The 15,253-nt window shown below is 43.8% G+C and overlaps 1 protein-coding gene across 1 annotated transcript in view; it reads left to right on the forward strand.

Annotated features, from left to right (window-relative positions):
* Positions 1-15,253, forward strand: part of klhl32 (kelch-like family member 32) — a 495,489-nt gene that overhangs the window by 370,403 nt on the left and 109,833 nt on the right. Inside the window, exon 7 of the mRNA XM_072499580.1 lies at positions 3,321-4,047. Within this exon, the coding sequence (XP_072355681.1) occupies positions 3,321-4,047 (727 nt within the window). The remainder of the gene's footprint in view (positions 1-3,320; positions 4,048-15,253) is intronic.

Here is a 15,253-nt window from a genome sequence, read left to right on the forward strand (position 1 = left end):
TTGTGTAGGACCGCTTCCTAAAACAAAAAGTGGGAATCAATATCTTTTGACTGTAATGAATGTGTCTACTAGGTTTCCAGAGACCTTCCAGTACGTAATATTACAGCTAAAATGATTGTGGAGGAGTTACTCAAATTCTTTACTAGATATGGGCTACCCACAGAAATTCAATCGGATCAAGGAACAAATTTTACTTCAAAGTTATTCAAAGAAGTTATGGATAGCTTAGGAATAAAACAATTTAAATCAACTGCGTACCATCCAGAATCGCAGGGAGCGTTAGCAAGGTGGCATCAGACATTAAAGACAATGTTGAGGGCGTATTGTCAAGATTATCCAGAGGATTAGGATAAAGGAATTCCATTCGTATTGTTTGCAATTAGGGATGCACCTAATGAGTGTACCAAATTTAGTCCTTTTGAACGAATATTTGGTCATGAGGTAAGAGGACCACTTCAATTGATTAAGGAAAAATTGGTGAGTGAGAAATCGGAAAGTACACTGTTGAATTACGTGTCAAATTTTTGGGAACGATTAAATAGAGCTGGTGAATTGGCTAGACACCATTTGAAAGTTGCACAAAATGTGATGAAACGGGTAGCGGACAAGAAATCCAAAGTTCGTAGTTTTGCCGGTGGGGATAAAGTTTTAGTGTTGTTATCAGTGGTAGGGGAGCCTTTAAAAGCTAGGTTTTGTGGACCGTATCAGATTGAAAGGAAATTAAGTGAGGTGAATTATGTGGTAAAAACACCAGATAGAACGAAGACTCACTGAGTGTGTCATGTGAATATGCTTAAAAGGTACTTTGAAAGGGAAGGAGAGAAAAAGGAGGTTTTAATGATTCTAACTCAAAGTGACAAACCAAATCGAGATGACTGTGAATTTGACATACCTCAAATTACATTGGAAAATGAGGATGTTCTTAAAAATTGGGATGAATTGTTGAGTTACCTTCGAGAGGAAAAACGAACTGACCTGAAAGAGTTATTGATATCACATGGGCAAGTTTGTAGAGATAAATTGGGAAGTACTAAAATGGCTATACATGATGTAGATGTGGGAAATGCTGTTCCTATCGAACAATATCCATACAGACTTAATCCTTTAAAATTGGCACAGGTTAACTGAGAGATTGAGAGTATGCTGAAGAATGGCATAATTGAAGTGGGTTGCAGCCAATGGAGCTCACCCATAGTGATGGTACCTAAACCAGACGGTACCTAATGGTTGTGTGTGGACTACAGAAAGGTGAATGCAGTTACAAGAACGGATTCTTATCCTATCCCACGTTTGAAGGATTGCATTGAGAAAGTGGGACAATCTGCTTTTATTTCCAACTTCCAGACATGGAAAGAACATTTAAGGCATCGTATGGAGTTCTTCAATCGACTTCAGGTGGTGGGTTTGGTGATAAACCTATCCGAAAGTGAATTTGGAGAAGCACAAATCACTTTCCTTGCAGAGTTTCTGTTATCCTCAAGACGAAGGGAAATCAGGCGATTTCTTGACATGAATGAATTTGATCGAACAGTTGTGCAAAGGTTTTGTGGCGTGATTATTCCACTGATGGAATTGCTGAGGAAACGTAAAAAAATTCGATGGACAGCGGACTTTCAACAGGCATTTGACTGCCTGAAAGTTGTGATCACCAATGCTCCTGTCTTGGAGAATTTCAAGGGACTCTGTGGTCAGATTGAACTAAATTATCTGATTCTGAAGAGAAATGCCGAGGAGTAGAGGAATGGATGGCCTGTGCAGAGACTTTCTTCAAAGAGACTGTCAATTGAGAAGGATTTCGGTTTTGGAAGAAGAACAAAGAAAAATGGACTATATTATTATACCTGTTTGCATGTGTTGTTTTTTTTAAAAACGAAAAAGTATATTTACTGTGTACATTTCTTAATTGATGGTGCAAAGGTGAAAAATGAAACCATCTTGAAGTTGATGGTTTATTTTTTTTTCCTGGGGGAGGTGTCATGCGAGAGTGCCTTTAGGAACTGGATGTTTAAGCAATGTACCTGAAAGAAAACAGTGATGTCATAGAGTGGGTGGAGCTCAGTTCAGGTCAGCCATTTTGCAGGTTTTAGTTGCAGTTTAAAAAACATTGTGTGTGTCTGGGTGTTTCCAGAGAGCTGCAAGTTTTGCAGTTTAGTTTTGCAGTTGGAGAAAGCAGGTTGTGTGTGTCTGTGTGTGTCCAGAGTGCTGCAGGGAAAAAACAAGGTGCTGGAGCTGAAATCAACCAAGCTAATATATCTCTGCCATTCTACAGAAAATATATATATCCTTTAACCTGATGTGATTTTGTTTAAAGGTGTTAAGTCTCTTGGAAGTTTGAAGAAACAGTTTAAGGAGTTATTTACTGTTGCAATATTTTCTGAGTTATCTTTGAAGTAAGGGGTGTTAAGAGATCCAATGTTTACTTAAGATGTTAAGTTGAGTTCATGGAATAAACAGTGTTTTGTGTTTAAAAATCCACGTGTCCATAATTGTAATCCCACGCCTAAGGAAAAAGCCGTGTGCTCGGAAAAGCAACAAATCCATTAAAGGGAGAGGTTGGTTGAACTCCAGGATACATTTTGGGGTTCTGAAAACACCTCGCCCATAACAGGTGGCAAGGCAAGACCCAAAACAAATTGTATACAAATAAAATGCTTGTAAATATGTGACTCGACCATATTGGGGAATGTAAAGTATATATGCCAGGTAAAAGGGGGGGGGGGGTCACAACCACAGTTGTTATGAAGATGCTCGCTTGTAAATATGCATGTTATTTTTGGCGTGGATTTTTTCTGATGATGTATAATTTATCATTTGTTGGATATAAAATATGAAAATTCAATTTTTAAAAATTCCCAAAAACGGAGTATGCCAGAGCTGACAAAAACGCAGCTGCTCCCGCACTTATGTCACATGACCCCCCCTGTCTGTTATTTTTAATGGGTCCTTTAAACTCACCTGTTTAGAGCTAGAGCTGTACTCCTTCGCTCTGCTTCTTTTATACTTTGCCGCTGAAGCACTGGATGCATTTGTCTGCCTGGGTTTCACCTGGTCTGAGTCGGAACTGTCGCGCGCAACATGCACTTTAGAATGTAACCTCAGATAAGTCAGTACGGAGTGACAATCCGTCGCTGATTCCCATTCAAAATTAGCTATTAACAATATTTTGCTTGCCAGATAAGACCACTGTGTCCTTGATTGATGTTACAGTGTTGGGAAATTTCATGTCTTCAGTGTTATAGTTAGTGATTGTTCACAAAAAAAAGTTATGGTATATTTTTGCTTTAAAAGACTAACCAGGCTATTTTGTTTTATTTTGACAGCTGGCAGTCAGATGGTTGGAACATGGTTGTCGGTATCAGTACATGGATGAGCTCTTAAAATATGTACGCTTCGGTTTGATGGATGTTGATACACTTCATGCTGTGGCTCTGTCTCACCCTCTGGTTCAGGCCAGTGAAACCGCCACAGCTTTCATTACTGAATCTTTGGAGTACCACCAGAGCATCTATGCACAGCCCATATGGCAAACCATCAGGACACGACCTCGCTTCCAGTCAGAAACACTTTACATTGTAGGTGGTAAGAAGCGTGAGATTTGCAAAGTGAGAGACCTGCGATATTTTAACCCAGTGAACCAGGAGAATGTTCACATAGCAAGGGTTTCAAACTGGAGCGAGTTGTCCCCAATGCCTGTGGGAAGAAGCCACCATTGTGTAGCTGTCATGGGGAACTTCCTCTTTGTAGCAGGTGGGGAGGTGGAGCATGCAACAGGTCGTACTTGTGCAGTGAGAACTGCATGCCGTTATGATCCTCGCAGTAACACTTGGACAGAGATAGCTCCTATGAAAAACTGTCGTGAGCATTTTGTACTTGGAGCCTTGGATGAATACCTATATGCAGTGGGTGGAAGGAATGAACTGCGGCAGGTTTTGCCCACTGTGGAGAGATACTGTACGAAGAAGAACAAGTGGTCTTTCGTTCAGTCATTTGATCGATCACTGTCCTGTCATGCAGGATGTATGGCTGATGGGCTTCTTTGGATATCTGGTAAGGAGCTGCAGTTTCCGTTTTAATATCCTCCTATTGAGTATCCTGCATGCACAAATCAGTTTCTTTATTAGGCTTTGATCTGGTTGAACAAAGGTAAGGTTAGCTGAATCAAGAATTGGCATACTCATTTTTGATGTACATGCGCAATGTGTTGTCTAAGTGCTTCATTGAGTAAATACCCAGGTTCAATGCACTACTAATCTGTACAGGTTAGAATCATACAAGCAATGGAGACAATACTTTCACTTTTCTAGCACTTTTCTAGATTCTAGAAATCTGAGGCCCATTGTAATGCATCTGCTGCCATCTTGGTTCGATCATTGTTTTCTGTTATTTCTTCAAAGTATCAGTATAGTTGGTCAAGTAGCACCCTTTTGAAAAGCAAAACTTTTGACAAGCTCTGATGACAATATTTGATTCTTCTCAAAAATGAAAATTGAGGTGTGGGATTTCTAAGCGTGACCCCCTTGGTCAAGTGGGAAGAAAATGAACAATGCAATCGTTATAGACCTTTGTGCGTTTAGCTTCTTTTTCTGGAAAACTGAATTTGTTTAAAATTTGATTACATTTGACAAATGTAATTATGTTTTGAGGAGGTGACTTTCAGAATGTATTCAAATTAGGCATTTCCACAACTTGTTTTTATAACTTGTGTCAGTTTCTTTAGCATAATAAAATATCCCAAGGCATGGTAGGACAAAATGTAATACCAAAACACGAAGAAACTTTAGGTCAGCTTTAAGGAACATTTTAAAAGAGGAAGCAAGAAAGCAAGGTGAAAGGTATAGGGAGGGAATTCCAGAGATTAGGAGATAGGCAGCTGAAGGCACGAGCATCAATTAAAATCAGGGACGCATAAGAGACCAGAATTAGATGAGTGAGTGCAGATAGCTCAGAGGGTTGTGGAGCTGAAGGAAATTATAGAGATAGGGAGGGGTCAGGCTATGGAGGGTCTTGCAAACCAGACTGAGAATTCAAAACTCAAACTTTGCTTGATCGGGAGCCAATTTAAGTAATCGAACGGAGGGGTAATAGGTCAATGGGATGTGGTGCGAGGTACGAAACAGGCAACAGAGTTTAGCACGACCTCAAGCTTATGGAGGTCAGAAGGTGGAAAGGCAGCTATTTAAAAAAATGAATTTACAAGTGTGGGCTTCAGTGGCTAGGCCAGCATTTCTGCCCATCTCTAGTTTCTCTTGAAAAGGTGGTGGTGAGCTGCCTTCTTGAACTGCTGCACTCCATGAGGTATAGGTACACCCATAATGCTGTTAGGGAGGGAGTTCCAGGGTTTTGACCCAGTGATAGTGAAAGAATGGCGATATATTTCCAAGTCGGGGTGGGTGAGTGACTTGGAAGGGTTCCTCCAGGTGGTGGGGTTCCCAGATATCTGCTCCTCTTGTCCTTCTAAATGTTAGTGGTCATGGGTTTGGAAGGTGCTGCCTGAGAAACCTTGGTGAGGTACTGCAGCAGTGCATTTTTTAGTTGGTACACACGGCTCCTACTATGGATCAGTGGTGGATGGTTTGAATGTTTGTGGAAGGGCGAACAATCAAGTGGGCTGCTTTGTCCTGAATGGTTCTTCAGTGTTGTTGGAGCTGCACTCATCCAGGTAAGTGGCGAGTATTCCATTAAACTCCTGACTTGTGCCTTGTACATAGTGGATAGGCTTTGGGAAGTCAGGAGGTGAATTAATCATTACAGAATTCCCAGCCACAGTGTTTATATGGCTAGTCCAGTTCGGTTTCTGCTCAATGGTAACCCCCAAATGGGGAATTCAGCGATGGTAATTTTTTTATATAGACATAGAACATACAGTGCAGAAGGAGGCCATTCGGCCCATCGAGCCTGCACCGACCCACTTAAGCCCTCACTTCCACCCTATCCCCGTAACCCAATAACCCCATCTAACCTTTTTTGATCACAAAGGGCAATTTATCATGGCCAATCCACCTAACCGCATATCTTTGGACTGTGGGAGGAAACCGGAGTGCCCGGAGGAAACCCACGCACACACGCGGAGAACGTGCAGACTCCGCACAGACAATGACCCAGCAGGGAATCGAACCTGGGACCCTGACACTGTGAAGCCACAGTGCTAATCACTTGTGCTACCATGCTGTCCTAATGTCATTGACTGTCAAGGGGCGATGGTTAGATTGTCTCTTGTTGGAGATGGTAACTGCCTGACACCTGTGTGGTACGAGTATTACTTGCCACTTGTCAGCCCAAGCTGGATATTGTGCAGGTCTTTCTGCCTTTGGACATGGACTGCTTCCATATCTGAAGAGTCCTGAATGGTGCCAAACATTGTGAAATCATCAGCGAACGTCTGACCTTATGATGGCTGGAAGGTCATTGATGAAGCAGCTGAAGTTGGTCGGGCCTAGGTGTCCTAGGTCTAGGAGACTGTTGGACTATTTATGTTCAGAGGTAATGGGCGGCATGGTGGTTAGCACTGCTGCCTCATAGCGCCAGGGATCTGGGGTCGATTCCAAAGTTGGGTGACTGTGAAGTTTGCATGTTCTCCCCGTGTCTGAGTATGTTTCCTTTGTGTGCTTCGGTTTCCTCCCACAGTTCAAAGATGTGCGGATTAAGTGAGTTGGCCATGCTAAATTGCTCCTTAATGTCCAACAGTTAGGTGGGGTTTGGGATAGGGTGGGGGAGTGGGCCTAGGTAGGGTGCTATTTTGGAGGGTCGGTGCTGACTTGATAGGCCGAATGGCCTCCTCCTGCACTGTAGCAATTCTATGATTCTAACAAAGGTCCAACTGAGTGTTTCAGCAGCAGATGAGCCTAGACAGGGATAAAGGCAGGTAATGCCACGGAGGTGGGCATTGACGGTCTTCGTCATGGCTCGAGTGTGGTCAAAACTTCAACTCAAGGTCAAATATGACATCTCAATTATTAACATATGGTTCTATTTGGCAAAAAGAATAGAAGAACAAGTGCACATTGGTGCAAAGTTTTAGGATGTGAATTTAACATTGTGACTCACTACATGTTTTTTTATATCTGAGCCACAGTATCTTCATTATAACCTTAAATAAGGGAAGTGTCAAGAGATTTCCATGGACAACAAACCTTGAAGGGAATAGCAGTGGATGAATTACTCTTGGCCACTTGCACACACATCTAAGCCAATTCGAATGGTATTCTCAATTCGAGAAGAATGGGAGCTTTCAATGCTATGTGGGCTGGGGAAAACCACAGAGAGAGAGAGCGAGTGAGAAAATTAAACCAAATTAAAAATAAGGGAAGGAAAAGAAAATCAAAACATGATTTTGCTCATCACTGATTAGAGAGTGTATCAAGGTAATAACTGGTTTCTGCTGCAATTTCCAACTTTTCTGTGGTGACAGAAATACATCAGTTATGCCAGAAACATCATCGTGCATTTTTGATTGTCAGTCACAATTAGTTACAAATACTGCAATTATTGCATCGATGATTAAACACATGGCAGCTGGTAGCACTTGAGAACAAACGACAAATAACAAATTGCATGCTGCAAAATCAGGATGAATAGAAAAAGAGGTTAGTCAAATTAATATAAAAAATCTTATGTTTGGGGAATGGAATCCTGTTTGTTTCAGCAGTTTTCAAAGAGACTGTAAACTTTAGGAACATTGGGTCTCTGGGATGATTTCCAAAGCAACTTATTGCTGGAACGGCGAAGGATAGTATTCTCTGAAAACCATTCAAAAACATCGAACAAAAGGAAAATTGTACTGTAGCAAATGCCAATTTAAACTTGCATACGTCCCAAATTTTTCTCATGGATAAATTTCAATACATCAATGGGCTAAGTTCATATACAGTGTGCCGTTAGCCCACCACAGGAAGATAAATAATCCTTTGTATCATTCAATAAATGCTGACCTTGCCAGTAACCGCCATACTCAGAAAAGAATAAATAAAATTCCACAGGTATGGCAATCCATATCTGTACAGGACAGTCTGCAACAGCACCAGTGGAAAACAACAGCAGAGAGGGAGCGGCTTTGGGCCACAGAATGATTTTAGCATCTCTGCCCTGCACATCATCCCCTCCAATGTGCAGCTCACTGACCTCACCGTTACCTATTCAGTTATATACAGAACATCTTCAGCAATGGCTTGTCTTTCTGGTTCACATTGTCACCTATTCTTTGCTCCCTTCTGTTCCCAATCTAAATGCAACCCCATGCAGCAACATGGGATCAGATTCCTGATAAACACTAATGACATCCAACTCCTCTTCTCCACCCCTACTATCAGTGCTCTGCTGCCTCTGTGTTATCAGAATGCTTGTGCATCACCTAATCAGAATGAGCCACTTTCCGCCAGATTCAAGAATAAGAACACTGAAGTCATCATTTTAATTCCTACTACAAACTCCATACCCTTGTCATGAGTTCTATTCCCTTCACTAACTTGGGCTGATCCAGAAGTTGATGTCCTATTAAACTCATCCAAGCCCACGTCCTTTACATCAGAAAGATCATCGATTTCCACTTCTGATTCTACTTCAACCCATCTGCTGCTGAATTTCTCAACCATGACTAAGTCATCCCCAGATTTGTCTATTCCATTATTCTCCTGGCTTTCCTTCCATTCTTCCTGATAACTACATACAAAGAAGGAGCAGGATTAGGTCATTCATAATGCTGACCTGATAGTAACCACAAATCTGCATTCCACCTACTCCTATCATCCCCTTGCATACCAAGAATATATCCGTCTCTGCCTTAAAAATATTCAATTTCTCTGCTCCCACCACCTTTTTAGGAAGGGTCCAAGGACTAACGCCCTCTGAGTGAAAAAATTGCACTACATCCCCATTTTAGGTGGGCGACCCCTTATTTTTAAATAGTGACTCCTATTCTAGATTCTCCCACAAGAGAATACATCCCCTCTGCATACACCCTGTCAGGACCCTTCAGGGTCTTTTATGCTTCAATCTAGTTGCCTCATACTCTTCTAAACTCAAGCCTAGCCTGCCAGCTTTTCCTCACAAGACTCCACCTGTTCCAGGTATTAGTCACTGAACTGCTTTCAATGCATTTACATCCTTTCTTGAAGCAAGGGGACAATACTGCCACAGTAATTCAAATGTAGTCTCACTAGTCCCCTGTACAACTGAAGCATATCCTCCCTACTTTTATATTCAATTCCCCTCACAATAAATGATAACATTCTAACAGTTTTCCTAATTACTTGCTATACCCGCATAGTACCCTTTTGTGATTCATGCACTAGGATCCCAAGATTCCTCTGGAGCTCATCAATCTATCACCATTTAGATAATATGCTTTTTTTATTCTTCCTGCCAAAATGGACAATTTCACATTTTCCCACATTCTCCATTTTCCAGATTTTTGCCCATTCCTGTCTTCTTGTAGCCTCCTTATGTTCTCGTCATAACTTACTTTCCTACTTAATTTTGTGAGATCAGAAAATTTGTCAACCATCCCTTCAATCCCTCATCCAAGTAATTTAATGGCTCACTCTCGATCCAGATTGCGACGTCTTGTGAGATTCCGTTAAATCTCACGAGAGGCCTCTCATGAGATTAAATGGCCTTGTCGCCTCACCGGGTCGGGCTGCTTATCTTGAGCTTATCCAGGGCCCTGATATAACTTATTTAATGATAGCCTCTAAAATTTTTCCTTTGACAGATATTAAGCTAACTGACCTCGAGTTTCCCGCTTTCTGTTTCCCTCCCTTTTTGAATAATAGTTAAATTGCTGTCTTCCAATCTAAGGGGACCGTCCTTGAATCTAGGGAGTTTTGGAAAATTAAAACCAATGCATCAACTACCTCACGAGACAGTTTTTTTACGACCCTAGGATTAAGTCCATCAGGAACTGGGCTCCTCTCAGCCTGAAGCTCCACCAGTTTAGATAGAACAGTACAGGCCCTTCGGCCCACAATGTTGTGCCAACCACTTATCCTAATACTCAGTACCACTTCTCTGGGGACTGTAATTTTGCTTAGTTCCACCCTCCCTTCCATTTCCCGATCTATACCTGGTTCTGGGATGCTACTTGTATCCTCTATATTGAAGACTGATATAGAACATAGAACATACAGTGGAGAAGGAGACCATTCGGCCCATCAAGTCTGCACCGACCCACTAAAGCCCGTAACCCTTCCTAACCTTTTTTGGACACTAAGGGAAATTTAGCATGGCCAGTCCACCTAACCTGCACGTCTTTGGACTGTGGGAGGAAACCGGAGCACCCAGAGGAAACCCACGCAGACACTGGGAGAACGTGCAGACTCCGCACTGACAGTGACCCAAGCTGGGAATCGAACCTGGGACCCTGGCGCTGTGAAGCCACAGTGCTATCCACTTGTGCTGCCCATATCTGTTCGATTCATCTGCCATCTGCTTTCCATTCTCAGTTTTCCAGACTCACTTTCTATAGGACCAACACTCACTTTGTTAACTCTTTGCTTTTTTAAGCATGTACATAAAATCTTTCTATCTGTGTTTTATATTTCTGGACAGCTTTCTATCATACTTTAATTTTTCTCTACTTATTAATCTTTTAATCATCCTTTGCTGTTCCTTATATTCTGTCCAATTGTCTGACCTTCCACCTATCTTTGCACAATTATCTGCTTTTTCTTCCTACATTGTAAAGCGGTCCTCTTAGTCACGCTGCCCGCACCGACAGCCGCTGCCGCAGTTTGATGAGATCTTTAGCCTTTCTACTTAACCATGTATGGTGGGTCCATCTCATGGACTTCTCCAACTCATCCAAGGTTCTGGCCGGAATTTTCCAGCCGTTCACGCCAGCGGGACCTTCTGGTCCAGCATCACGGTGGCGAGGGGGGCATTCAACAGGAAACACCATTGACAACGGTGGGACCAGATCATCCCGCCACTGGCCAATGGCGGGTTGCACGGAAGATCTCGCAAATTGTGTCCCAGACCTTGTCCCACTGTCTATGTGATCACTCACCTATATTGTCTCCCGATCTTTACACTACCTCAAATTTAAAATTCTCATCTTCATTAAGCTAACCATGAGCTGTCTGTGGTGCAAGTCTGAAATACCTTCTGTAAAGCATTCCACCTCTACAAATCCCTCTACTACTCGAAGGCATTCCATAAAACTCATGCCTTTAGTGGCTTTTGGGCATCATTCGGAGCCTCCCCCTTTTCCATGCATCTTACAGAAGTCTGGATCACATTTTACCTATATGAGGTTGCAGTGCACTTTACTTCAACAATCCTCATTGGAAGTTGGAAGCACATTTTCTAGGAACAGGTATCAAGCATCTGCCCTCTCCTCCAACCCCTCACCCCCACTCCCCTATCACGCATTCTGAAAATTGTGAGTTGTGATGTCGATGGCAGCCACCAAGGAAAGGGAGATGTGAATCAGCATGTTTTGTCAAGAAAGCACAAAGTTAACACTTGAAGTGAAGGTACAACATCATTCAGATGACTTTTAGAATGTTCTGCTCTGTCTTGAAAAGAATACCATAGAATGAGGCATCACCAGTCTTAAAGAAGTATGTACTACTGTATAAAAGTTTACCAATAATAACTCCTCCATGGTGAGAGAGAGCTGACATGTGGGAAACACAGGAAAAGAAACTGAACATGAACAATTCAGTGGCATGTTTTGCACAAATGCTGTTGGTTATATTAAGGCAAATTATCTTTTTCCTTCTTCCTCAAACAGGTGCGAAGTGAGGTTTTCCCTCTTTGGGTTTCAGATACTTCAATTTCGAGAAAGGAGTCCGGAATTAATTTTTTATGGTGATAGCTAGGAAAATTAAAATAAATTGCAAAACAAATATTGGCACGAGTTAACAGAAACGTTTCTAAGTGTCATTCTGGGCCGATTGTCAGGTTGTTTCCTGATGTCGTGTTGGCATGATCGCGGCCCATATTTAATGGCACTTAGTGCCGAAAATGAGCCCCCACGTGATTCTCACCATCTGATTCACCAGACTCGCAACCTCAGCAGCTCACCATGAACAAGGGGGAGCTGCTTTTAAACGCTCCCTAACAATTGACACTTCCATTCAACACTATCTATCTATCTATCTGTTTATCAATCTGTCAGTCTATCTGTCTGTCTGTCTGTCTATCTATCTATCTATCTGCCTGTCTGTCTCTATCTCTCTCTATCTCTATCTCTCTGATCTCTCTTATCTCTCTCTTTATCTCTATATCTCTCTATGTCTCTCTATATCTCTCTATCGTTCTATCTATCTATCTATATATCTATCTATATTACTATCTATCTATATTACTATCTATCTATCGTTCTATCTATCTTTCTCTCTATCTATCATTCTATCTATCTTTCTCTCTATCTATCGCTCCTTGATTTGGGGATGCCGACCTGGCCAGGCTTTTAGATGCATTGGAGGTGAGAAGGGGCATCCTATTCCCCTGAGGGAGGCCGAGGCCCGGCAGCATGACCACCAATACTGCCTGGAAGGCAGTGGCAGCGGCTGTCAGTGCGGGCAGCGTGACTAAGAGGACCGCTGTACAATGTAGGAAGAAGACCAACGACCTCCACATAGCTGCAAGAGTAAGTTACCACCTCCCTCCTGCCGTCAGTGTTCCGCCAGCCACCTTTCAAATTCCCAATCCCTGCCCCCCACCCCCCACACACTCAAATAAATCACTAACGTGACATCTCGCACCCTCCTCGCACCATCCGATCTTCATGCTTGTTTCTCAGCACTCCTGGCACCTTACAGCACAACCACTTCATACCCAGTTGCATTGCCCACACATGCCATCTGCCATAGACCCCCACTGATACATCAAGTTTGTGGCTCACAATGCCCTCTCTTTGTCCCTACAAGAGAAAATCGCCCATAATCGGCAGGACATCCGCCAAGGGCATCATAGCTCACAGGCCAGGAAAAGCAGCAGGCTGCCATTACCTCTGATGTGCATCTTGAGGGCACACCTAGGCGCAGTAATAGACCACGTAAGATCAAGAAGATTGAGGATCACTGAGTGGACACTGGAGTGGTGGGGGGGGGAGGGGGCACTATCTGTAGCTGGGGATAATAGAAATATCAAATGTTCATCATTAAAACATGTTACACTTGATACATGTGAAATCTCTGTCACGTTAACCTTCAAAGCGAGCCTGTCTCCACCCCATTCTCTATTGACCACCACTCCCCCCACCCAATGCAGACACCATTCAGAGAATGGGTGTGAGCGTGCTATCAGCAGAAAGACAGGATCCCCGGAATTTTGGCATAAACTGAGGAGCACCAGTGCTTATCCCGTAATGAGTGATTGTTACTCTTGGGCATCACGGTAGCACAGTGATTAGCACAGTTGCTTTACAGCTCCAGGGTCCAAAGTTCGATTCCCGGCTTGGGTCATTGGCTGTGCGGAGTCTGCATGTTCTCCACGTGTTTGCGTGGGTTTCCTCTGGGTGCTCCGGCTTCCTCCACAGTCCAAAGGTGTGCAGGGTAGGTGGATTGGCCATGCTAAATTGCCCTTTTGTGTCCAAAAAACTGAGGTGGGGTTACTGGGCTACAGGGATAGGGTGGGGCATGGGCTTGCGTAGGGTGCTCTTTTCACGAGCTGGTGCAAACTCGATGGGCCGAATGGCCACCTTCTGTACTGTACATTCTATGATTCTATGACTCTTTATCTATTATACTCTCCCGCCTTGTATATTGACCGCTGACAACGCTGGGACAGACCCATCACCCTTGGAGAGTGGAATCCAGTAGTTGCGGTTGGGGGGGGCGGGGGGGGAGAGAGATATGGGAGGGTCGGGGAAGGAGGAGAATGAGGATAAAGGATGGGAATGGGGCTGGAGAGGGGGGAGCTGATGGACAAAGCCTCATCCTATGAGAAGTGGGTGATGATGAGGGCTTGCTGTTGTCTGTGCTCCATCCTCTGGCTCCTCCTGCGGGTCCTCCCTCCACCTTCCCCTCGTGGTCTGCCTCATCAGACGAGGCCTCATTTCCCTCCTCCTCCACCTCCTCCAGCATGTCATCCCATTGCTGTGCCAGGTTGTGGAGTGCACAGCAGACCACCATGTCAGTCATCTCCTCGGAATGTCTGTACACCTTAGCCCGTCGCTGGTATCTCCTTCTGGGTTTCTCCTACGCCTAATGGGCGGCCTGGGTCTTCAGGATGTGCAGTGGCACTCTGCGCATGGGGTGCCGTCTCCAGCTGCATCGATGCTACAGTCTGTAGCCTTCTCCGGCAACAGGCCATCTGGTTTGCCACGAGCATCGCGAGGGCATCCTCTGTGAGACCGGCACCACCACCCATTTTTGTATCTGTAAGGAATTGGAGGGGAGCGAATCAGTTCGGACTTCCACACGGGACCTTCAAATGCCCCAAGCCTCCCTCAATCTTATGTGTCTCGCCTTCTCTCAGTGTGCCATTCACCGAGCCAGTTATGCTGAACAAACTTCACTCTGCACACCCCCCCCCCCGGTCACAGCAAGAGCCCCTAGACCCCAGATCCCTGCCGGGAATATTAGGGAAACCATGCTCGTGTGCCTACCCCTGATCCACACACTTGCCCTACGGTCACAAGGATATCCCCAGTGCTGAAGCCCAGTGATTGAGTGTTTGATTGTTGGCTGCTGCCTCTATGGTGCTGACTCGTCTAGAGGTCAGGCAAACTGTTCAGGTTTCAAAGTTTGATTGAAATGCGATGTAATAATCATTGTCTGAGACATGGCACATGTACCCATGAGAATGCACTTAAGAATATTTTGTTTATTGAACAGTTAACAGTACCTTCAAACAAAGAGAAGAAAACAAACTACTTAACAGTCCAAAAATGTTTCTATGCAGTTAGATATAGCATTAAGGTGAAGGGATATGGGGGAAAGTGGGATTAGGCTATTGAGTTGGATGATCAGCCACCATCATAATGAATGGCGGAGCAGGCTTGAAGGGCCGAATGGCCTCCTCCTGTTCCTATTTTTTCTATGTTTCTAAATCACACTAACTGTTAATCAACAAGGAAAATGCACCGTGCCATACACACAAGTACCTTTCCGCTTCAGAATATAGGTACACACACAGTTTTGCTGGCCTTTTACGCCAGCAAAACTGGCGTCAAAAGATCACAGATTCCCATTTTGCTGGAAGCCAGCAGGGAGATGTCGTAGTTCTAGCAACCGATACGGCCTCCAGCACTTCCGGGTCGGGGCCGCGAATGCACACGGCGGCAGCCAGCAGCAGCCGCGCCATGGTC

The sequence above is a fragment of the Scyliorhinus torazame genome, chromosome 4 (genome assembly GCF_047496885.1).
Source record: "Scyliorhinus torazame isolate Kashiwa2021f chromosome 4, sScyTor2.1, whole genome shotgun sequence".
In the NCBI taxonomy this organism is placed as follows: Eukaryota; Metazoa; Chordata; class Chondrichthyes; order Carcharhiniformes; family Scyliorhinidae; genus Scyliorhinus; species Scyliorhinus torazame.